Below are 24,807 nucleotides of genomic sequence, written 5' to 3' on the forward strand. Positions count from 1 at the left end.
TAAAAAATTCAAATTAAAAAATACATATGAAATTCAAATACAGATGATAACTTGCTGATAAGGAAAGGGGCTGATAAGGAAAAGGGGCTAGTGTTCAAACTAAGGTCCACCCACTTCCTAGGCCCACTGCTCCTCACTGCCTTTCATAGCCCCTTGTTGGAACAGCCTGGCTTCCTCATGACTTTTACACAAAAATCATGTATGAGAGTCCCCATGACAATCACACACAAAAATGGGGCCCAGTTTCAGTATACCACAATACGTTTTAACTAGAATTCTGGATGCTATTTCTGATGCATGACTCTACTTAGGACTGTTTAGGAAAACGGTGACTGGGCCCTCAGATGTAACAGTCCCTCTTCAAATCTCAAGGAATACTATTATACATTGAGCAGGAACTCAGAGACAGTACTGTTGATACTGGGTATATATGGAAGGTTGGCCACAGGACCATCCAGGATTCATTTGATATTATGAATTCATTCCACTTAGCTACTCAGCTTGATACAATGAAAGCAGATTAATATATGAAAGCACTGTTAGCTCTTTGAGAGAAGATAATATTGAAATTCAGGTTTAATATGTAACCTGGAAGGCAGTTTTGCACAGTAATTAAGCAAAGCCTGGGCCCTGAATTCAAAGAGATCTGAGTTCAAATCTCCACCCTCCCACTGACCAGCTATCCGCCCTTAGAAAAAAAACACTTGACCTTTCCAAGCCTCAGTCTTCTCACATATAAAGGGAAATAATTACATAGTATGACAAGCTTTGTGAAGATTAAATGAAGATGTGTAGATAGGCTACGTAGAACAATGTTTGAAATATTGTATTCACTTTTAAAAGCGGTAGCATTTTGGTTTTTTGATTCATGTCTAAAGAAATAAGATAAGGAATTTGTAAAATTTCTCCCTCAAAACCAAAACAGGATAAAGGATACAAATAAATTCTTCTTTTTAAGCGATAGCACTGGTATTAGAAAGAAACTCAATCCTGACCAAAAAAAAGTTCACAGGAAAAGATTTTCTAAAATCTAAAATAAGTCTTTTCCTGTGCATAGGTTTAACCAAATTTCCTTCCTAATTATATTTATTACTGTTGACATTTTATTACTTAAAATAATCTTGTGTGATCCAGAGAGACCCATAGAGATGGGTGGGGCACACTAAAATGTGCTATGGTCTTTCAGTACAAGTCAACGTTGGAACTAATTACAGTGTATCTGTGGGTTGGTTCCACATCTGTGGATTCAACCAACTGAGGACCAAAAATATTTGAAAAAAAATTCCATAAAGTTCCCCAAAGCAAAAGCATTTGCCATGCAGCAACTGTTTACATAGCATTTACATTGCAGAGATATTATAAGAAGTTCCCTGGTGGTGGCTCAGACAGGAAAGAATCTGCCTACAGTACAGGAGACTCAAGTTTGATCCCTGGGTCAGGAAGATCCCCTGGAGAAGGAAATGGCTACCCACTCCAGTATTCTTGCCTGGAAAATTCCATGGACAGAGGAGCCTGGCAAGCTATACAGCCCATGGGGTTGCAAAGAGTCAGACATGACTTAACAACTTAACAACAGGTATCAGAAGTAACCTAGAGTTGATTTAAAATATCAGGGAGGACGTACACAGGTAACAGACAAATACTATGCTATTTTATATAAGGAACTTGAGCATCCTCGGATTTTGGCATCCATAGGGAACACTGGAAACATTCTCCTTGGATTCCAAGGGATGACTCTATTTCTATCCCATGCTGGTGTGGGAAACAAGGCAAAAGAACAGAGACTGAAGAGCCTTATTGGGTCTTCCTAATTCTTGTTTATATAGTAATTCAGTATATGTAAGACAAAAGTCTTTAAAAAACCCAAGTTTGAGTCAGAAAAGAAGTGGTGATTGCTGGCAGCGAGTGGAGCTATATGAGCGCACACAACAGTGGGAACTCGTCTCTTCTGTCCCAGCCGACAAGCAAGCCAATTAGATCCACCGAGTTGGTGATCTATGTTTTCAAGGACCCAGAGCAGGCAGCTTTTTACAAGCGATGCAGTTTTTGTTTTTCATATATGCCATGTCCTTTGGTGAAAGTGACAAGGAGGTTGAGGTATCTGTAGACTGCTGGAGATCAGAATTCTTTATCCAGAGATAAAGACGAAGAGACCCAGGAAGCTGGGTGAGAATACTATAAAAAGGTCTGCCTGCATTGTTGCCAGTGTGCTTAAAGGATGCTACCAAGCAGGAATTCTCAAGTATTTTCAGATTCTTACTCCATGACCCAAAGGCTGGCAGACCAGAAAGACAGCACCACAACCAACCCAACCAAAACCACAACCAACCAAAACCACCTCCCACCCTCAGCTCCAACAAAAGGCACACACCACTCATACAAAAGAAACATCTCTCTGGAAAACGGGGTGGGGGAGGGGTGGAGGGAAAGAGACACAGGAAAGTGTTTCAATCTGTTTGACCAGTTAGTACATTCCAGGGGAATAAAAGTGGCTCTGAAGCCACTGCTTTGGCAACGGTAGGACAGAAGGGGACCAGACTGTCAGACACGCTCTTCAGATAGCTTTTTTCATCCCCATTTCACTCTGTGAATGTTAACGTGGAGGCAAGACTGCGTAACATTTCAGAGCTCAGGTTTGGGTTCATACAGACTTTATTTTAGTTCCCAGTTCCAATGCCTACTGTGTGAGCTTGAATAGGCTCCTTCACTTTACATGTCTGAGTTTCCAGGTCATTTGAAGATGACTTGAAATGACTCATGTGAAGTGCTCAGCACCGCACAGATCTCGGCACACAAGGCATTCCATGGATGGTAGATATATCAACCCTTAGGTTAGAGCTTCTCAACCGCAGCATTACTGACACCTTGAACGGGAGAAGTCTCCAGCGTGGGAGCCTGTTCTGTGCCTACAGGATATTTAATAGCATCCCTGGTCTCATCCCTACTAGATGCCAGGAGCAGCCCTCCCCTCCCCTAGCTATGATAACCAAAACTGTCTCTCGATATTTCCAACGTCTGCTGGGGGACACGGAAACAAAATCACTCCTAGTTGGGAGCCACTGCTTTGGATCAATTCAGGTTCTAGAAGATGAGGATAACTCAATTCTTCTCTTAAACATGCACATACTTAAGCTCCAGCTTTAAAAAATTATTGCTCTTATTTTGAAAGCCTAGTCATCAATCACTCAACGATTGGGGGTCTTAGTTTTCTCATCCTAATACCATCATTTCAAGATTCCCTTTTATTCTGACCTTGAAAATTGTATTCCTGTCTTTTTCATTTCACCAAGGACTTAAAAATGAGGAAACTTATGTGAGGAAACTTACATAAGTGCTACATCTTCAACTGGAAAAACCAGGAAATACAGATAAGCGAAAAAGAAAGAAGGGAGGAAGAAAACCAAATACCATTTATCATTCCAGCAGTTAGGACTAACTAGGGTTAACATAAGGATGAATGGGTTTTTAGATATTTTTCGATTAAATATACGTGTGTGTATATACACAAACACATGTGTATATGTACATTCATACAACACACACATATACACACAGATATTTCTTATATGCTTGTCATATTTTCCAGTCTCCATTTCTAGCTATCTCCAGACCTAGCACTAGACATTATATATTTCTTCTCCTGTACAACTTCCCTCAAGGAGTGGTTTGTCACTTCATACTTTCAAGTAGCACCTGGGTGTAAAGAAATCTAAAACTCACAGCTTTAGTACTGTACTCTTCCACTCAAAGACATCTCTAATTGAATGTCCAACTGACACCTATACTAAATAGCGTCAAACTATCCCCTTTGGACAACGCTCTGCCAGTAATGGATGGCTCTCTTCTATTTTTTAAGTTAGAGACTTGGATGTGAAATTTGACTTCTGCATTTCTTATTTGTCCCAAGTCATGCCCGTGGTCACTTCCACTCATCTCATACCTTTTCTCTGACTCTGTTTCTTGGGTCTTATCAGTCAGGTCCTAATTATTTTGTTCCAGGTATGCTGTTTCATAGCATCACTCCTGCCAATCACTTGGATCAAGATAGCACTCTCCTCTTTTCAGAAACCTACAATGACTATCCATTGCTTCTTGTATCACAGGTTAGATCTTAATAATGGACTCCAAGGGGCTTCATCATTGCCTCAGTCCTTCCCAAAGCCTCATCTTTTCCTGCTCCTCAGCTTACACATTTTATTCCTTATCAACTCTTCACAGCCCACAGTTCCCTGACTCCCTTTCCTGAGCAACAGTCCATTAAAAGTAAAGTGTATCAAAGCACAGGGCTGATGTCTTCCAAAACAGAAGAAAAACTAGAATGTTAATAAGTCCTCCTATGCTTCTATTTCAGTTACCAGTTGTAGGTAATTATTTATTACGTTAATAGGTGTATCTTTTTTTTTTTACAGATTGTTCATATATGCTTGCTTTCTTTCTTTTAGTTTCAAAAACACGTTTCACCAGTTTGGGTGGAATGTATTTATAATCCTAGGAAATCAACCCCATTAAATGCTTTTCTTGTAGCAGTATTTCTCATCAAGGCACATGCATTTACTTAATCCAAAGACAGCTAGTTTTCTCTATTAAAAGGTATGCAAAAGAATAACCTTTGAATTTCATCATTGTAACTTGGACAAAATGTCACTCTGTTGAATATAAATAGAAATATGTATGCTGTTATTACTTAAAAAAATTTTTTTTTAAATCCAACTTTTCCTAGAGGATAAACTTCTTAAGGGCAGGGACCATGCCTTTTACATACTTTGTGATGCTCATAGTAATGGAACTATAGCTTGATTCTTGTGCAATTGGTCCTCAGTAAATGTTGCTAGGTGATTCATATTTAAAGGGGAAATGGAAAGAAAAGCCTGAAGGATTTAAAGGATTTGCGTGCATGCATCTTGCTGTGAATAATCAAATGTGGAGAGAGATGACTAAGTGGACAGCATGGGGCACGGAGGGTTTTCACCCCTGAAATATGCAATAATAGGAAGTTACAGTGTGACTGACGGCAGCACCCAGATCATGATATGGAAGACGCGGGAACGGGAGGATGTGCTGGAGGAAGTCTAAAGATGCCCTGGAATTGCAGCATCAGCAGGCAATGCCTTTCAGGTGCAAATACTTCAGGAGGAAACCCAGCACACGGGACTAGGGGAAGGACAGAAGCCAAGGGATAAAAACAATAAACGCTTTCAAGTGAAAAGATGAGGGAAAGAATTCTTAGAGCAGAAGTGACCAAGTCACTTAACTAACAAGGTTGGGTTTAGTGTCAATGAGATAATAGCTCAGACGCTAGGTCTTCTAAAATTGTATTTCCTACTTTAAATAAAAGCAGAGGCTTCTTCGCATTAGACTACAGAATTCTACATTAATTCTCCACCACTAGGGATATTTGACATTAGATCTGGGCCTGCAAAGTAAAAATGAAACAAATTCCTGGTGCATTGGAGTCTATGATTTCCTGCCTCTCCACTCCCCCCGGCCCCACGACTCTGGCACACCATGCCAACCCACATATCCCCTAGATGAGTCTGCTCGTCTTTGCCAGCTCTGTTTTTCCCAACCTAAGCATCTTTGTGCCAACACCACTGAAGCACTTTATGAAATGTCAAAAGCCTTTCATGGTAATTATGGTGCCCACAAATATGCCCCATATTTGTGACGCTCCATTCAGAGGGTAGAATGCCCTTCCCCTAGAGTGGGACTGGACTTAATGATTTGCCTCAAAGGCAGAGAATAATGAAGAGGTGTAGGCGTATGACTTCCATACTGTGTCATAAAAGGTAGAGTGACTTCCTCCTTGCTTTTTCCTGAATCACTCACTCTGGGGAAGCCAGCTGCCAAGCTGTGAGGACACTCAAGCAGCCCTCTGGAGAGATCTGTGTGGTGAGGGGCTGAGGCCTCTAGTCAGCTGCCATGTGAGGGAGTCCTGGGGAGCAGATTCTCTGGCCCAGGTCCAGCCTTCAGATGACTGCAGTCCAGGGCCACAACAAGGCTGCAACCTTATGAGAGATCCTGAGCCAGACTCATCCAGCTAAGCTGCTTCTGGATTTCCTCAGAATTGCTTGCTGTTTTAAGCCGCTAAATTTTGGGTGTAATACGTTACACACTGATAGATAAACTCATATTGTAAAATTTCCAATAGTGCTCTTATTTATTTTGGAGTTAAATTTTAAAAGTTTTACTAAAATGCCTGTTTTAATAACTCCCCAGAGAGAGAGAGAGAGAGAGAGAGAGAGAGAGAAGCTTTAAAGTAATCATAGCTTTCATTATTTTGGGAATACCTGTTTACTTGCTCCTAAGACAAGAGAAGGTTAGCTGTTCTGTGTTTCATTTGAATTAAATCTCATTTCCTTTTAAGCTTCTGAATTTTACAAAGACAGATGATTTTTCTCATATCCTAAGATTTCAGAAATAATCAGGCCTCAAATAGTCTAAGAGATCTTTTTAAGTTAAGGGATGGGGAAATAGATTTTCTCTTGAGGTGCTTTTGCTCATTTTACAAAAATGAACAAAAAGTATACATATTCATGTGTTACAATATGACAAGTAATTCTAGTTTTAAACAGAGGTAATTGCAGGAGGAACAATCTTGTCATGGCCAGGATGAAGGAAAATTCTTTTTATCAGCACTTAAAACTTGCTAACAGTGGGCTTTTAAAAGAGAATATTAATACACTTTTGCCATTTTGTTTGCAGTCTCTGTCCATATAATTTTCATATATATGATAATGTTTCTCCTAGACTCTTTCCATCTTTGTATGCCCAAAACCTAAGTATTTCAGGTATATAATAAATGTCTATAGAATGAATGAATGAATGAAGTTAGCTTACAAGAAAACTGAAAGACAGTTATACTCTCCTAGAGGATTAAAAAGGTGTGAATAGCTTATGATATGATTAATATTTTAAATTAAAAATGCACATAGTACATACTGTGGATCTGATACTATTCTAATGCTTCACATAAATTAAGACACGGAATCATAACAGTCCCCGTTTTCGAGATGAAAAAACTAGCGCTCAGAGAGAGCTTATGCAACCTGTCCAAGGAGCTCAGAGAGTTTATGTCATCTGCCCAAGATCCAGAGATAATGAAATGGTGAAGGCAGGATCTGAGTACCTGTCCTGGCTCCAGAGTCTGCTCCTAACTTCACACTCGTTCACACCAGCCAACTCTCAAGTCCAGAGAAGGTGGAGGTGGTGGGCGAGGCAGCGGTGCCTGCTCTGTGGCGTTTGGGGGAATTGTGTTTATTCACGAGTTTCTCTCCCTAGACCGCTGATTTAACACTCTGCCAACTGTCCAATTATTCACATTCACGTGGCGCTAAGTGGGTTCTTCTCCAGCTGCACACCTTTTTTTCTCAACATAATTAATGAAGCTCATCAAAACCCTAGAAAACAAGCCCAGAGCACCAGCCACTCTCATTGACATGTTAATAGGGGGTCAGGGGCTCCTGACCCACTGCAGGATGTTTATATGGCCCCAAGGCTGCTGCTCACAAACGTTATACATTGATGATGGGGTTTGGATGAATAAGGGGAAGTCCCCATGTTATACACACACACACACACACACACACACACACACACACACTCACACGGCTGCAGAAGTATCTAAGGCTTGTGGGCCGCACAGAGCATGTGAATTCTAATGCCGAGGACACAGCCTGCTGCGTGAGGCTCGCCGGATGGCTGGAGGGCAACAGGGGGCACTAGTCTGCTCTGCCCAGTTTAGGGTCACAGAGCTGTCAAGAGGTGGCAAAAAGAATCGGCGTCCCTGAAACAGCCAAAACATATCCCCCCTGCCTCACCGCTTTCACACTGCCAATCACCTTTCTGATCACTGAGCAGACTTGCTGTTGTTATTTCAGACCTGTCCGTCCCATACTGTGGCCACTAGCCACGTGTGGCTGTGAAGATGTGGCCTGCACAAATTGAGCTGTGCTGTAAATATAACAGACACATCTGATTTCAAAGACTTGGCATAAAAAAACAATGTCAAATGTCTCATTAATAATTTTTATATTGATTACACATCAATATAACCTCATATTTTCATATACTGAAAAATAATAATTATTTTTATTAAATAACATATTAATTAAAATATCTTTTATTATTTATTAAATAATTAAATAAAATTAATTAATCAATTAACATACTATTAAATAAAATTATATTAAAAGTATATGATAAATAATATATGATATGTATATATATATTTTAACTTTATATTTTACGTTGGAGTATAGCCAATTAGCAATGTTGTAATCATTTCAGATGCACTATATTTTTATTTATATTACATCATAACATATTATAATATAAAAACATTAAACTATAAATATACTAAAATTAAACTGTTATTTAACTATTTTATTAAAAATAAAAAGTATATATTTAACTTAATTTTATTGGTTTCTGTGGGCCTTTCATGATGTGATGAGTAGGAATTTTAAAATTCCATGGCTTGTATTTGTGATGTGGACGCTGTTTCAATGGGTGGTGCTGCTCTAGAGTTTGGTACATCCAAACCTGTCACGGCTCTAAGAGGCTGATTTTCTCTGGCCTTTTCTGCCACAGCAATCTTAGTAGTGATATTGAAACTAGCTATGAAAATCCAACTATTGAAACGAACTATGAATATCTTAGAGGTGATATTGAAACTAGCATTACCTGCCATGAAGGTTTCTCTACAGTCAGACATGACCCACCTGCATCCCAGGGCCTTTGGTCACCCTTCAGCCGGATAGTATCACACTCCAGGCCCCGCCAGGCCACAGCACAGTCTGGTACTGGGCGACACACAGAACTCGTGATTCCTATAGCACGGGCCTGAGAAGCTGACTCCCTGCGCTGTGCTTCATGGCTTTGCAGGAATGGGCAGGTGTATCAGAGCCATCATCTGTAGAACCGTAGAATTCATTAATAGTGCAACAGCGTCCAGTGGAGTGTGCAAGGGGGCTGCCATCACACCTGGGGTGCCTGGGAGGCCGCAGCTTCAGTCCATTTGCTCAGAGGCACTGACCATTTCCTGGCCACTTCCCAGGCACCCCAGAGATGACCTTTTCCTTTGAACCACTGTCTAACTTCAGTTTGGCACTACAAGCATCCGTGGCCTAACAAGCTCGTTAATGTCCTTTGTATGAACTGGTTGGAGCTCAGTGCAGAAAAGAAGTCCAGATAAACTTTCAAACGTCTCAGATGCAAAAGCAATTAGGGAATGCAGGTATGTTGATAAAACCTCTTCTAGAAAATCATATTAATAAATGAGAGTTATCAGTTTGGATACTACATGGGGTCGATACTTACTGTTTAGTAAATGAAAATGTATACGTACGCTGCATAATCTCATGAATCATATTAACTAATCATGACAATGTATTAGCAACGTAATTAACTCATGAAAGGCATTTTGATTCTTTATGCACTGGGTCAGATACAAACCATTTGGTGTGATAAAAAAGATTAATTCCATAGAAACTTGCTCAGGAACCAGGATATTATAGAATATCTTTGTACAGGAAAAAAGTTTTTTTTTTCAAATAAAAGTCCAGAGTTGCTATAACTAGTTAATGAATGATGATGTATTATGTTTGAAAGCTTGGAACTCTGCTCCTCTGGTATGCTTGCATAATGACTATCTTTATAGAGTACTTTCTTCAAGTCACAGATGTGACCAAGTAAATCCTTATGATAAAAATATTAAGCAAAAGAAACATATGATAGTCTAATACTATTCTAAATAATGAAAACCATTTTCACAATAATACGAATTTATTGACAATCAAATGCTTATTAAAACAAAAAGCCTAACTCTGAAACATAGGAGGAGCTATTTGTGGCTCACTTTAACACAAACTTTTTAAAAGGTGCTATGAGCTTGCTTCACACCTTTTGCTGAGCGTGGAACCTGTACCTTAGCAAACAAGAAATACAAGCCAGCAGAATAAGATAAATAATAACTGTTTGAGTTGCTTTGTATACAAATAAGTTTTGATATTTAGATGTATATATGACAGGTCTGTCATCTTTCAGAAACTATTATACCACCTAATATTTAATTTTATGGTCATAAATATTTGATTCATTTCCCTTTCCTCTTATCATATATTCACTCACCAAGTTCTACTATTCCTTTCCTCTAAATGCACTGTTTTTCCTTAAAATTTAAATGCCACACCCAGATGGAGATTCTTACTATCTCCTACTTCAAAGAGTAGAAAGTACCCTAGCTGTTATCCCATGCATTTCACCTCACTATTCTTCAAAAGCCTGGCCATCATCTGTATCATCTCTTAAGGAAAAATTCCTTGCCTGCAACAGAATGTCTTTCCACCCACCCTCCACCATCTGACTCCTAACTCAAGCTTACCTCCCCCTTGGAGGCTTCTCCTTTCTACTCCTTGCAGTCCTGACCCTTGCCCTCTCTCTGCCTATAAGCCTTAATGAAGAACCTAGTAAGATGGCACTTAACCAATGAATACACATGCAAAATAGAAACAAACTCAGATTTAGGGGTTTCACTGGTGGCTCACTGATAAAGAACCTGCCTGCCAATGCAGGAGATGTCCGTTAGATCCCTAGGTCAGGATGATCCCCCGGAGGAGGAAATGGCAACCCACTCCAGTATTCTTGGCCTGGAGAATCCCATGGACAGGGGAGCCTGGCAGGGCAGCCAGGGTCTCAAAGAGTCGGACACACCTTAGCAACTACACAGATTGACTTGCATCATAAGCCTTCTCATCTCCCCAACTAGACCACATACTGCCAGGCACTGTAGGTGACTTTATTTTGGTATCTCTTCTTCGTCTAAACTTGGAATTCTAAGAATTTCAGGAGTGAATACACTCGGGGAGAGTATGCCTGGTCAGGTTTCACAACTTTATACATTTGTGATAGACCTTTAGGCTAGTAGGCTCCTGTCAGGGTAAAAATAAAGCCAGATCTACTCTCTTACATGTGAATGCAGTGACTATCCAGTGGGGGGCACTGGGCTGGGGCTTAGGATTCAGTGAATGACCTTGCAAGGAAGGAAATCAATGACTCTAGCACTATGCTGTGACTTCAGTCACGTCCGACTCTTTGCGACACCATGGACAACAGCTTACCCGGCTCTTCCGTCCATGGGATTCTCCAGGCAAGAATACTGGAGTGGGTTGCCATTTCCTTCTCCAGAGGATCTTCTCAACCCAGGGATCGAACCTGTGTCTCTAACGTCTCCTGCATTAGCAGGCAGGTTCGTTACCATTAGCGCCACCTGGGAAGCTGTGACTCTGGAAGTAGAATGAAATTGAGCATCTGGCTAAGGCAACACCTCTCTCAGAGCCCCGGAACATCTGGGAAAGGTGCTTGGATGCTGTTCTTGACGTAACGGTGTCAAAACACAGAACCCCAAACTGCAGTCCTGCTGACGCGCCTGCAGCAGTCTTGCCCTGAGGAGGATGTCCCCAGAGAGGTCCTCAGTAAGCCCTGTGCTTCTGCTAACCTGCGCACTTTCCATGCCACGGTCGTCTCTCTTCCCACAGACCTTGAAAAAAGCAACTTGACCCACACAAGGCAAGGCCCTCAGTGTGCCTATTAATAAAACAGAGGGCTGGATAACCAACCCTCTGTCTGGGCGACAAGGGGAAATTCCACTCTTCACCATGGTTGGGGGGGTGGCATGGAGAATGAACTGTTTTGTCTTATTAAGAGAATCAGTAGGAGCAGTTCCATAATTTAAAAAACATAGCCAGGATCCACAAGATTTCATCTCTTAAGAAAACTCACTTGTCCTATAACTAACAAGAACCTGTTGCATAGCGCAAGGCACTCCGTACAGTGCTCTGTGGTGACCTAAATGGGAAAGAAATCCAAAAAGGAGGGGGTATAAGTATACGAACAGCTGATTCACTTTGCTATCCTGCAGAAAATAACACAACATTGTAAAGCAACTGTACTAAAAAAAAAAAATGTTTTAAAAACTTACTATATCCTATAAAAGAAATCTGGTAAGCAGAGTAGCCTAATTTTTCCATCTTACTTTAAATGATACAAGTCTGACACCTTGCAGAACTTATAGTTCCACAGACAATAATTTAAGCATATGCAAATATCAAGCAATGAAATAAACACAGGTTGCTTTAATTGCAGTTCAGAGCTATCTTATGCACCATTTCTCCATTAGAAAATGGTGGTGGATTGCTTATTAAAATGCACCTTTCCAAGCCTCATCCCAGAACTACTGATTCCGAGTCCTTAGCAGTGGAATCTGATTCCCTGTATCTTGAACAATTTCCCTAGGTGATCCTCAGGAACCCCCGTACGCTGCCCCAATTTTCATAATGACTGTTTGACAGGGTGTAAGCTCTCTCAGTAAACAAGAATATTCTCATTCCACAAAACCTTTACAGAGTATTCTCACAGGGGGCTAATTAAAACCTCTTTCTTCCACAATACTATTATAAAATGAATTCCTTTCCTAAAACTTCTCTTTTTCTGCTATTTACTCTTAGCCTCATATTTCTAAGACTCTGACAGAATATCAATCAGGATTTTCAAAATATGCCAGTATGTGGATGGAAATGACCTATTACACCCATCAATTGGAATGTTTCATTTAGTGTATGGAGTTTGGTAGTGCTTCTGCCCGTAGGTTTCCCCTCCGCCGGGAGGCCCTAGATTCAGTCTTCGATGAGAGTTCTGTCAATATTTTACGTTGCATCTGACTTGCCAGATTCTATTGGCTTAGTCAGGGTCATGGAACTTAAATTGTTTTTCTAGTCCTTGAAGTCAGTCGATATTTTCGAGATCCTAAAAGCTACCCAATGGTTATAATCACCAGCTCTTATTCTAAAACAGCATGATGATCATGTGACTCTTCCCCGTCCTTCTGAATGTATGTATTTGACGTGTAAATTTCATGTCAAGAGAGTACTTTAGCATTCCTGAAACCAGCACTATTAAAGTCCAATATGTTAGAAGTAATAATGTGAAATACATTGTAACACATACATTTCAGTATTGGACAATATTAAATATTTAGGAAGTCACCGAGGAAGCCTCTGGTAGATGGAACATCCTCATTCATCTTGGATTTCTCCAACTCCCTGGTATAGTGACAATAAAGGAATAAAAAGCATCCAAAAACAAAAGAGGACGGGAGATGGAAATGGCCATCAAGGGTGTCAACAAAATTTTGGAAGCTGAAAATCAGATGGTTGAGTGGTGACAACTGAGTTCTTTAGAGAAAGCTAATGCTTATTCTTGATAGAGGAAGCCAAAACTCAACAAGATGGGTCAGGGTAAGGGATGTTGTAAAGTCTCAGGTGGCAGAAGCACTTCTGAATGCCAGAGCGCACACAAAAGGAACATGGGCTACAATTCTGTTTTGGGAAGCGGTGAACCAGCTACACAACTCTAGAAGAAGGAGTCTGGAGAGGTGAAACCACAAGATTCTGGAATCCTATGTCCCAGTTCTGGCTGACAGTGAACTGAGAAGCCGTACAAAACTGGGAGATAAAGTGAAAGCCTACAAAAAAAGTTAGTGAAATACACTTTGCCATCACTACCACCTGCCGATTCCCTTCCTCTGCTTAGTTCCAGAAAGCCAGCCTCGAGATTCACAACTCTCTGTGATGAGGTTGAGAGAGTCTTTTCTAACTGGCGCTGCGGTAAAAATCTGCAGACTCTGACCCAGTAAAGCGGCTGGGTTTCTAGCTCAATCCCTCTACAGCGAAGCCCCACATTTGACAAGCCCTGTCTAAGTGCATAGAGCAATGAATTAGCTTTAGTGTGCCTCACTCTTTAAATAAAGAAAAAAGCTTCTAACATGAAAGAAAGAAAAATAAGATGAGCATATGGAAAAAGGGTGCTTAGGAGAAACAAGGGCAAAGCAGGGAATACAAGAAAAATTAATTTTAAAATGAGAATTACTATCCTTAGGTTGGAAGGGATAAATCAGAGAACAAAGAAGAGCTTATGAAAATTTAAAATGGATTCTTTACCAGCTGAGCCACAAGGGAAGGCCAAGAATATTGGACTGGGTAGCCTATTCCTTCTGCAGGGGATCCTCCCGACCCAGGAATTGAACTGGCGTCTCCTGCATTGCAGGTGGATTCTTTACCAACTGAGCTATCAGGGAAGCACAAAATGTGATAAGTAAAATAAAATGGTTAATTTCAGAGCTGGAATGTAAAGTGAAGGAAATCTCACAGAACATGCAATGTGAAAGGACAAAAATATGGAAAACTGAAAACATGAAAATTAGAGAACAATCAGGAGGTCTGCTACATGATGAATAAAAGTTCCAGAAACTTAAAAAGAGAGAGAAAAGAGAAGGAAGAAACTATCAAAGAAATCATATAAGAACATATTTTAAAGACACATTTCCAAAAAAAGAAAAAGGTCACAGTACCAGACACAGTGAATGAAAAATAGCTACATATCGTCATGAGACATATCGTCATGAAATTTCAGGGATAAAGTAAGATTTGAAAAGTTCTCAGAGTGAGAAAACAGATCATACACATAGAGTGGGAAATCCAAATGTCACTGGACTTCTCACCAGTATGAAAGCCACAGGACGATGAAAAAATGCCTTTTCAGTTCTGATGGAATACGTTTTCTTGACTATAATTCTACATCTGGCAAACAATGAATCAAATGTGAGGATAAAGACATTCTCAAAAATCATTTTCATAAAAACGATCTCCCTGAATTGGGAGACGGGATTTGACATATATATATTACTATGCATGAAATAGATGACTCATGAGAACCTGCTCTATAGCGCCCTACTCAGGGCTCTGTGGTGACTGAGGTGGGAAGGGAACCTTACAAAGTGGGGATCTATGTATACGCATGACTGAGTCACTTGGCTGTAGGGCAGAAACTAACACGCCATTGTAAAGCAACTGTACGCCAATAAAAATGAATAAAAAAGTGTCATCAGACCTACATGGAACAGTGAAATAAATCCCTGTTTCTCACCTGTAATGAGCCTTAAGAGAACAACAAGACTAAAAATGAACAAAGACATTTTTAAATAAAAGCCAATGTCCCGTACTCCCTGTCTTAAGCACTGAGAATGTGCTCTATCAATTAGCAGGGCTAAGCCAAGAAAGAAGAGGAGGGATCAAGAAAACAGACAGTGCAGCGCAGAAGGGGGTGAAATAGTTCAAGAACAATAGGGAAGGGTGCAGGCCAGCAGTATAACTTCAGTTAAGCAGCCGGCCAAGAAATGTATAGGACAGAAAACTGGAATGAAAGTCTCTAAGTCTTCAGGAGAGACACTGAAGAAAAGGAAAAAACAGTGAGAGGGAGACAGAGAGAAGGAGAAGGAGATTGAGAGAGAGTGGGACGTAGGAGGCGGGAGGAGAAGGAGGGAAGGAGAGAAGGATGGAGAGAGAGAAAAAAGTCAAGAAAATAATAATAAAGATCATTTGAAGTGCTTGATCCTATTAAAAGTTTTACAGGGTCAGAAAGGTTGAGGGCACATTGAAAGTAGGAGCAGAGACAAAAAAATGGAAAGTGTTAGTCGCTCCGTCGGGTCTGACTCTTTGTGACCCCATGGGCTATAGCCCACCAGGCTCCTCCATCCCTGGAATTCTCCAGGCAAGAATATTGGAGTGAGCTGCCGTTCCCTTCTCCAGCTGATGTTCCAGACCCAGGGATCAAACCCCTGTCTCCTGCATTGCAGGCAGATTCTTTATCATCTGAGCCACCAGAGAAGCCCAGGGAGCAGAGATAACACCAGTTAAAAACAGAGGCGGTTATAAATTCCAGGCAAAGAAAAAAGTTACACAAGAAAGGAAATATAACCATAGTACACTGCATAGCTAAACTCTGAGGCACTATGCAAAAATCAGTCATGTAAATATAGACTATTTTCAAAGTCATAACCTGTGATCTATCTAGTTCTACTGAGAGTATGGGAAGAGAAAAAGAGGGACAGTGTTAGGTGGGTGTTGTTTGTGAGGAGGTCGTACAACTGAATTAAATCCTTGTATTGAGTCGAATAACTGAAATGGTCAGGAACAGCAGTTTATGGAGATAAATAAGAGAAGATAACTGAATGAGGCGAAGCAACCACCTTCGGGAAGCAGAAACTAGAATGGAGGGGTAATACGAGGGACTGCTCTTTCTTATCCATCTCTTAGAGTATGCCTTGACTCTCTGAACTAGGTCATGTATCATTTAGAAAAAATCAACAATATATATATTTACAGAAACTAGACAAAGGGGCACCAAGTTTTTGAAGTTAAGAAAAAATGTATCTTCAAAGAGACTTTCATGGTGTCTGTGAATATCAGAGCTCTGTTCCTTCTGTGCAGATTTGATGGCTACAAAGCTTATAATATTAATAATATACCTCACAAGAGACCCAATAGATTTCAGTAAAATCACACTGAAAAGGGAAAACATTCTATAAAACATACGCATATATGGACTCATTATGACAGACACAGCCACGCACAGAAAACACACATATGAAGAATACACTAGCCAAGTGCCTATGATTCATCCAGTCCTATAATCACAATGAGTAAAAATTAACATCCCATTTTGGAAATTATTCACGTTCCGCTCTTCCCTGTAAGAATTATTCTGGGGCTCTATGTATATGCATATCCCTGTCCCCCTGTATCCCTGTCCCCCTCCTAGACCAGCCAAGTAGTCACTGGCTTTTGCTTTTTTTACTTCAGCGATAGCTGCTCTGTTGTTTTTCTGCTTGTCACACAGAGACAGAGTTTGCTGTCCTAGCAATCTCGTTTTTGTTCCATAGGTTCAAGATGACCACCTCCTAGCTAAGGACTCTTTTCGACTTGCCTTCCCAGGTCTTCTGTTGGATCTCAATAGCAGTTCTGTGTTATTCGTGCTAACACTCTCCCTCTTGGAGCTGATCGTCAACTGTAAATGTATTTTTGGCCCAAACACTGATCATTGCCACCAAATGACTTATGAAACATCCCTATGTTTAAGACATAATGTTAGGTGCTATGCAAAAACTAGCAAAAATAAAAAAGAGAGCGAGCATGATGAGAGATCCTGTCCTTGAAAAACAAGATCAGGAAAAGATAATTAGACATGACCAAAGTAAGTTTTGGTTTTTCCATCACAGAAATGCATATTTTAAAAATTAGAAAGCAAAACAGAAGTTTTGATGAAGAGAAGTTTGAAAAAGGAGAAAAAGGAAGGGAGAGATGATCGAAGAAATAATGCAAGAGCACAACTTGGAGAAGAGTTGAAGGATTATACTAGTGGAAATTTTATGAATACTCTCACTGTCACTGTTTTAGCTGATGAATTAAGATTGTAAGGAGTGAAAGGGGATGTGAGGAGAGAAAGGAAAAGAGAGTGAGGGGTGGGGAGAAGGGTTCTGAACTACCTCTATAAGCAGGGATTCACAACTCATATATATAAATGAATAGAAAGTAATGATATCACCTCAGTTCTACCGGCAAATTGGATAAGGATTCTTTGAATAAGTAAAGTGTAAACTTTTAAAATATAGACTATTTTCTTCCTTTAAAAAAGTTTTTTTTCCTAATGATAGAATACATACATACATACATACATATATACATGTATGATGGAACATTTTAAAAAATTGAGTAAAGTATAAACAGGAAAACAATAAGTGCTCATAATTTTACCAATCAGAAATACCATTCTTAATGTTTTAGTTATTCAGTATTTTTCTATACATATTAAAAAACACAATTTGGATTGTGACATACAAACTGTAATCTGATCTGCTTATTTCACTTGTACTGTGAGCATTCCCATGTGATTAATCATTCATTAATAGCATGATTTTCAGGTATATTATTTATTTTTCCAAAATGTTTATTATGGTCCTAATTTTCACAATCCCAAGTAACACCAAGAGCATAACCTTTGTATACAAATCATTGTTCAATTTTTGAATTGCAAGGAATAATACGAAAATTCTGAGAACTGGAGCTATCAGGTAAAATATATTCAAAATTTTGGAATAAATTATTTTTTGTTTTTCTCAATTTTTGGTTCCCTCCTTCTTGAAACCTTCAGGAACAAAGTGGATTTCTCTTTGTTCCTGAGAGAAATGGCATTTGCTGCTAGTGTCCCAAATAAGTAAACATCTGTACAAGAAAATTCTCTTGCTATTGGCTTTGGTGCTCAAGTTATTCATTAAAACTAAGTGTTCATCACGGTCCTTGTGGCCAACAAAGAATAAAGTGAATTTTCACTAGCAACAGCAGAAAGCAAATTAGAACTACACCTATGTATAACTATACTTTATATCTTACCTGTAATTCATGCTCATATTTGTGCAGTGTACTTGCATAGAGTGTAATTAACTACTCTGAGAGCTGTGTCAATACTTCTCCACAATCAGATAAAAGCATGAAATAAATGGTATGTTTGCAGAAAGCTATTCCCATGTTTATATATGTATGTTGAAGCTTGTTTCAGTGGTGAGTTAATATTTCATTAAAAAGCATGATTTTGCTTGATGGTTCTTTATGAGGTTAAGAAATGATTATTTTAATGAGGAAGATTCTGTCCAGTTCTAAAAGCACCTCATGAGATGGAAGGAGGAGAGGAAAACCCACAGATTTAATCCAGAAAACCATCACTTTTGTCTTCATCACTTGACAGAGTCCTTTCTAAACATGACCTCTGTGGTCCAAGGCTTCGGTTACTCACAGCTAGGCAAGCACAAGGATCTGAAATAGCACCTTTAAGATTCATGTTCCAGCAAAGACAGGAGCTTCGTCCCAAGCTAGCAAATTTCAAAAGATATTCAGTGAGGGTGGGGAGGTAGGATGGCTCATATTGTACCCACACGTGTGCAGAGCTGGAATTAATCACCTTTGGTCTGGCTTGGAGGAAGAAGGAAAAAAAAAACAGTGGAGGGAGAAGCACAGTTAGTATTAAAAGCAGCAGATGACCATGCTGACAGCCTGCCATCTCATAAACCTCTGAACGACAGCAAACCTACAGATACCTCTGTGTATCACCTATATTTCTGCATGCTTCAGAACTTAACACTGAAATGTATCAAATGCTGTATTTTCCAATAGTATAGTTTTAACGGAACCAGGATAAAACATAAAAGTTCCCATTTCAATGATGGTTTTCTACCAGCCACTGATGGCAGTTTATGTCAACCAAGCTATATTTTTATTTCTCCAGACAGAATTTCTTCAGAGCTGGTTGGCATGTGCAGACAAGAAACCACTGTGAGGCTTTGGGTTGGAAGTGCTGTGAAGGACAAGCGTCAAGCCACAGAGTTTAGGCCTGTCTCTGCAGGCCAACACCACCCTCAGCCCTGCAGTCTCCATCAAGCCTGGGGAGGTGGGGTGGGGGTGGGGTGGGACATACCAGGAGAGGCAGACACAAACAGCGCCCAGTGATGCAAGATCTGCCCGCCTTAATTCCCGGTGTTTCTAAAGCACCCCACTGTGGATGCGTATCCAAGCGCTAGTTAAGACCTGTTTGCACACAAGGGCCCCTAAAGCAAAGACTTTTCTGCAAAATCTCCAACAGCCATCAAGTGTGGGCGTCTAGAGAGGACCAGGGCACAGAACTGTGCCTCCACAATTCATATCAACTGCCAATAAAGTGATGGCTTATGAAGTCACCTGCGAAGGGGTAAGGTCATTAGGACAGTGCTTTTTCCCACTTCCTCTCCCCTTTGCGGCAGATAAAGTGTTAAATTAAAGGAGTGTTGGCTGCTGGCCACATTGATCAGGTTGAGGGAGAGTTGATGTTTGTCAATGAGTATTCATTCACTCCCCAGTGGTTGCCACTCACTCTTACCATGGATCCCTACACCTGATACCATTATACCATGAAGAAAGACAGCAGGAAAGAGGAGACTTGGACACAACACTAAGAGACAGTCACCATCAAACGCTCCTGAATCACAGCTGATGAATCGGAGATGGTTTTAGTACACTCTCAAATCACAAGGTAGAAACAGCTGCTCGACGCATTTGTATAGCAAGTATTGACACGCTGCACGCACGGTCCTACAAAAGTCTATCCTCCACTTCACTTTGAAAACACAGAAAATGCTCCCACCTTTGAATATCCAGAATCCAAATTTCCATAATTCATAATACAGGGAAGTTAGGCCGAGCTTGTTCGGGACCTCATGAGACGGCTGTAGAGACCCCGAAAGGCTGCGAGTTTCCCGCCTCCCCAGTCTTGGACCACACATGACCTGGGAGAGAAGCTAGAGGAGAAGAAACACGCTGTGCCACGTGACCTCTATAGCCTCCCATCGAGTGAGCATTTTACGCCACTTTTGGTTTCTTATCTGCCGTCCAGAGTAAAAGAAGTTTGATTCCCCAGGCATTCAAACACAGGAAACGATACTCTGCCACCTTGTCCCATGTCTCAGAAAAAAAGAGAAAAAAAAAAAAACCCTCGACAAACCTAGGAGCTACACGAGGATGTGTAGGAAGGACGTCTGAAGGTAATTAACCCCCTTAGGGCAGAAGCAAGGAGAGCATCGCATGTCCACGGTCTGAAACGCACCACGAGAGCATCTCCAAGAGCCTCACCCTCACGCTTACCTGGCCGTGGGATGGCAGCGCCGGGTAAGCCACGGGCTGACTCATCACTCCCTTCTGCTTGATGAGGAGCACGCGTTTCTGGTCCTCACTCAGGTGCGCCCTGGGGGCCTGGAGCTGAGGCGGGGGCGGCTGCGGGGGCTGCTGCTGGATGTAGGGCGTGAGGGGGGTCTTGTTGGGATTGGCCATCGGGGGCGTCATCCTCTGACTCAAGTCGGCATTAAAGTGGGTCAGAGGCTTCGTGTTGCCGTAAGTCAGAATGTTGTGCTGTTTGTTTAAGGAGTTTGCACCCATGTTATTTGGCTGCGGATTGATCATATTCAGGTGATTCTGAGGGAGGTAGTTATTCATTGTCGTCTTCTGCAGGTTGTTGGCCATGGGAGGCACTATAGGATTTTGGTTGTTAAAGGCTTGGGGGTACATCATGGGGCTATTTGGTTTTTCCGCCGTGAAAGCTGCTCCGTAGGGACTGGATGGCGGCCCTAAGGGAGACCAGCTGGAAGTCTGATTGGAGTGCTGCTGCTGCTTCTGCTGCATCAGCTTGGCCCTTTGCTGCTGCTGCGCGGCCATCTGCTTGAGCTGCTCGGCGGGGGACAGGTCGGAGCCGGGCACGGCCCCGGGGCCCGGGCCCGCCGCGGCCACCGGCACGGCGGCGGCATTGAGGAGATAACCATTGCCGGGCCGGGCCGCAGCCTGGCCCGGCGTGTGAGCTGGGTTGGGAGTTTGAGGGGACTGGACCGCACAGTTTGCGGGGGAGCTGGCGGGGTTGGGCGCCACGGGAGTGGTGGCCACGGAAGGTAAGTTGGTGGCCGTGGAGACGGTGGAGAAGGGAGGACCCGAAGAGGAAGGCCTGGCCTGGGGCGAGCCCAGAGAGACGTGAGCGAAAGGAGAGTGAGACGGGTCGCTCTTCACACTGGCGCTCTCCTGGGACAGCGGGGTCTCTGTGGCCGGTTGCGAGAATTCCGGCTCCTTTTTCTCTTCAAAGTCTTCATTGAACAGGTCCTGTATGTCGTCTTCAGGAACGGTGTTGGCCAGTTCATCTATTAACTCCTGCCACTCCTGATCGTTCAGGTTAATGTCCGAGAACAGCTTGTTCTGGTTGGAAAGAGAGGTTTCTGATGGGTCTATGCAAGTAGGGTCATCAAGAGGTTCTTGTTTGAGATCTTTGCTCTGCACGATGGTGAAGCTGTCCTCCAGGTCACTGCAACCATTCACAGGAAGTTTAAGTTCTGGGAGTCTCCCATTTTTACTCAGGTCTTCCAGAAGCCCAGGAGTGTGAGTCCCACTATTCTGCAAGGGCAAAGAGGGTTTCAGGTCAAGTTGGTGAAGAGGAGAAGCTGAAGGCAGTGGCATGTTGTTGGGTAAATTGTTGATGGCTTCCATCCCCGTGGGAATGTCCTTTCGTATTCGCTTGCTAGTTGGAGAAAAGCTCCCATCGCAAGCACCATTCTGCTGGTCTCCATTAAGTGGTGATCGGGCTCCTTCCAACTTCCTTTTCACAGTCTCTTGGAGCTGGAAAATAAACAGGAAAGATAATGACTAAATCTCCAAGTCACAGTTGACTCTTCAAGCATGGCAGTATGCATTGCTATGAACTAATTGTTAAATTATTTAGAATATATCAGAAAGATGTTATATGTCTAATTTCAAAACTGCCCAGCCTTAGATTCAAATGCTTTTCAAAGAGGTTGTATCCAAAAGCAGAGTTCACAGGACTAAGAGATAGCAAGCAAATCAAAGACTCAAGGGTGGAACAAAAGAAAATAAACAGTTAAGGCAATCAACGCTTGTCTTACTGGGAAGAATCAGCTAGGAATATTTTTCAAATGAATGCTACATGTGAGACTGGGGCCAAAATGTGCCATACTCAAGAAAGATGTTGATACCTATCTTAAATTCTTGTCACACCTTAATTGAGAACATCAAGGAATTAAATCAACAATACTATAAAGCACACTGAAACTCCTTGAGGAATATGGCATTTAACACATTTACTGAATAGCACAGAAATGAAGATTAATTGTTAACATAACCCAAAACTTCTTTTTGGTTCTTATTGTACTTGACCTCCCAGCATCTCATGACATAGTAGCCTGCTCTGATCTAAAAGCATGCATGCTTGAGTTCCCTGATATCATACTTTCCTGGATTTCCTTCTTTCTTTCCATCTGTTCATTCTCTTTTGTATTCTTTCACTCTCCTAAATGATGGCATTCTTCACTGTTTGGTCTTAAGCTTCCTTTTGCCTCCAGGGCACTGTACCTAATGTTTTCTTATCTTGAAACACTCCTGCCCCTCTCTCGCCCCTTCCCTGGTAATAGCTACTCATCTTCCTGGTTGTATCTTAGATTTCACTTAGTCCAAGAAATCTCTCACATCCCCTCCCCACCCCAACTACAACAGGTACCTCTTTTGACCCACCAGTACCGGGTTGAGAATTCTGGAATACGTATTTCCAAGCAACCTCTCCTTCCCCATCATAGGTTTTACGGTACACTGGGACAATTGCTTAAGTGTCTGTTTAGCAAGCTCCAAGAAGGTTAGGGCTACGGCTGACTTGCTTACTATGCATTTGTGGGGCTGCAGGTAGTGTTCAGTTCAGGTTCATAGCAGTGGTTAACAGGTGACAGCAAAGATGAATGATTCTATTGTCTAATTCACAGGTGCTGAAGGAGGTGAGTTTGAATCAGAGCAGGAGGCAACCTCACTGACATGAAGGAATGCTTGACTTTGAACTTCTACATTCCTGGTAATGGGATATCTAACCCTGGAGAGTGCTGTGTCTGTTTAACTGGACTTATCTGCAAAGTCCAGTTAAGAAAAGTCTTGCTAACTGTGGATTTCGTAAGTATAAACCTAATTCACCTGTCTGTCCCTTTCCTTTTGGCCAGAAAGGGCCAGTCCTTAGGGCTCTAGTGAAGGAGGCTGACACAGAGGAGGTTGTGGGGAAACACCTGCTGGATGATGACAAAAGAAGACTAGCTTGGGTTAGAAGGAGGCTCTGGTAACTTTGCAGAATTGAAAGGCACAAGGCAGAGGCCTGGGGAGGAGGTGGGAGGCAGAGCAGCCCCGACCCGGGCCCTCTCCGATTCTTGGCAGAGCATCCCAGGATCGAGGCCAGAGAGGGACAGTCTTCCCTCTGGCCCCACACACGCTCAGGGAGGCACACGTGTAATAAAACCAACCTGGAGATGACATGAGGGGTTCTAAGAAGTGCCACTTTATTGCTATCATCTCCTAAGTAGAGGATTCCATTTTAAAAGTAAACAGAAGAGGTCTTTAAGTAAAAATCCAGTCTAAACTTTGCTCTTACATTCTCTTTTTTAATCACAACCCCAAACATTCTGTAGTTGCTTGGTAGACACTCCTGAATTGCTGAAATCAGGCCGTAACTCAGACACACTGACTCAGACAAACTGGAATTTGACTTCAAAGAAGATACTGGCTCCATCTATTGTACAAGGCAGAAACTTCGAGAAAATGAAGCTATTTATTGAACAAACCGGGAAATGGTGGTTCTGATCTTAGGTATGGCAGACACTTGAATGTAGCTCCAACACATAGTGGCAAGGTCAGAAATGACAGGTTCAGAATCTAAAGGAAATAAAGCTTGGGGCCCTCAGCACTTCTTGAAGGGATGTTAACCTTAAAAAAAGGAAGCACTTGTCTTAAAGATGAGGGCTTCCCAGGTGGCTCAGTGGTAAAGAATCCGTCTGCCAATGTAGGAGAGCAGGTTCCATCCCTGGTTTGGGAAGATAACGTGGAGAAAGAAATGGTAACCCACTCCAGCATTCTTGCTTGGAAAATCCCATGGACAGAGGAGCCGGTGGGATAACAGTTCATGGGGTCACAAAGAGTTGGGCAGAAGTTAGTGACTGAAGCACAACAGCAGCTTAAAAATGACCCTGACTTTATTTTTAAAGGTACAGATCCAGGGTTCTGTTCTAGGCCACGAAGTGGACAGGGCAGGATGGAGAAATGAAGACAAATGCTTTATTTATTCCTCTGGGAACAGTGGAGACTGAGATCATGGAGACAGACAAGTCTGGCTGGGAACCCCAAGGCTCACCTCTTACCAGCAGAGCAGGCCCAGGGGGCTTGGGGGTGGGGGAGGCAGAACATGGCAAAAATGCAGAAGCAGCCTTGTTGGCCTTGGAGTCAGAATGTCTGGCTTCAACCCTAAGAACCCCCTCTAGGAGTTCATATGTATAAATGTTATCTGGTACTCAGTAAATATTAGCCATGATGCCCT

At 41.8% G+C, this 24,807-nt stretch overlaps 1 protein-coding gene across 3 annotated transcripts in view; it reads right to left on the reverse strand.

Annotated features, from left to right (window-relative positions):
- Nucleotides 1-24,807, reverse strand: part of MAML3 (mastermind like transcriptional coactivator 3) — a 450,006-nt gene that overhangs the window by 158,478 nt on the left and 266,721 nt on the right. For all 3 annotated transcript variants that reach the window (XM_061142384.1, XM_061142386.1, XM_061142385.1), the window contains exon 2: nt 20,559-22,067. In XM_061142384.1, coding sequence (XP_060998367.1) covers nt 20,559-22,067 — 1,509 coding nt within the window. The remainder of the gene's footprint in view (nt 1-20,558; nt 22,068-24,807) is intronic.

The sequence above is a fragment of the Dama dama genome, chromosome 5 (assembly GCF_033118175.1).
Source record: "Dama dama isolate Ldn47 chromosome 5, ASM3311817v1, whole genome shotgun sequence".
NCBI classification, from domain to species: Eukaryota; Metazoa; Chordata; class Mammalia; order Artiodactyla; family Cervidae; genus Dama; species Dama dama.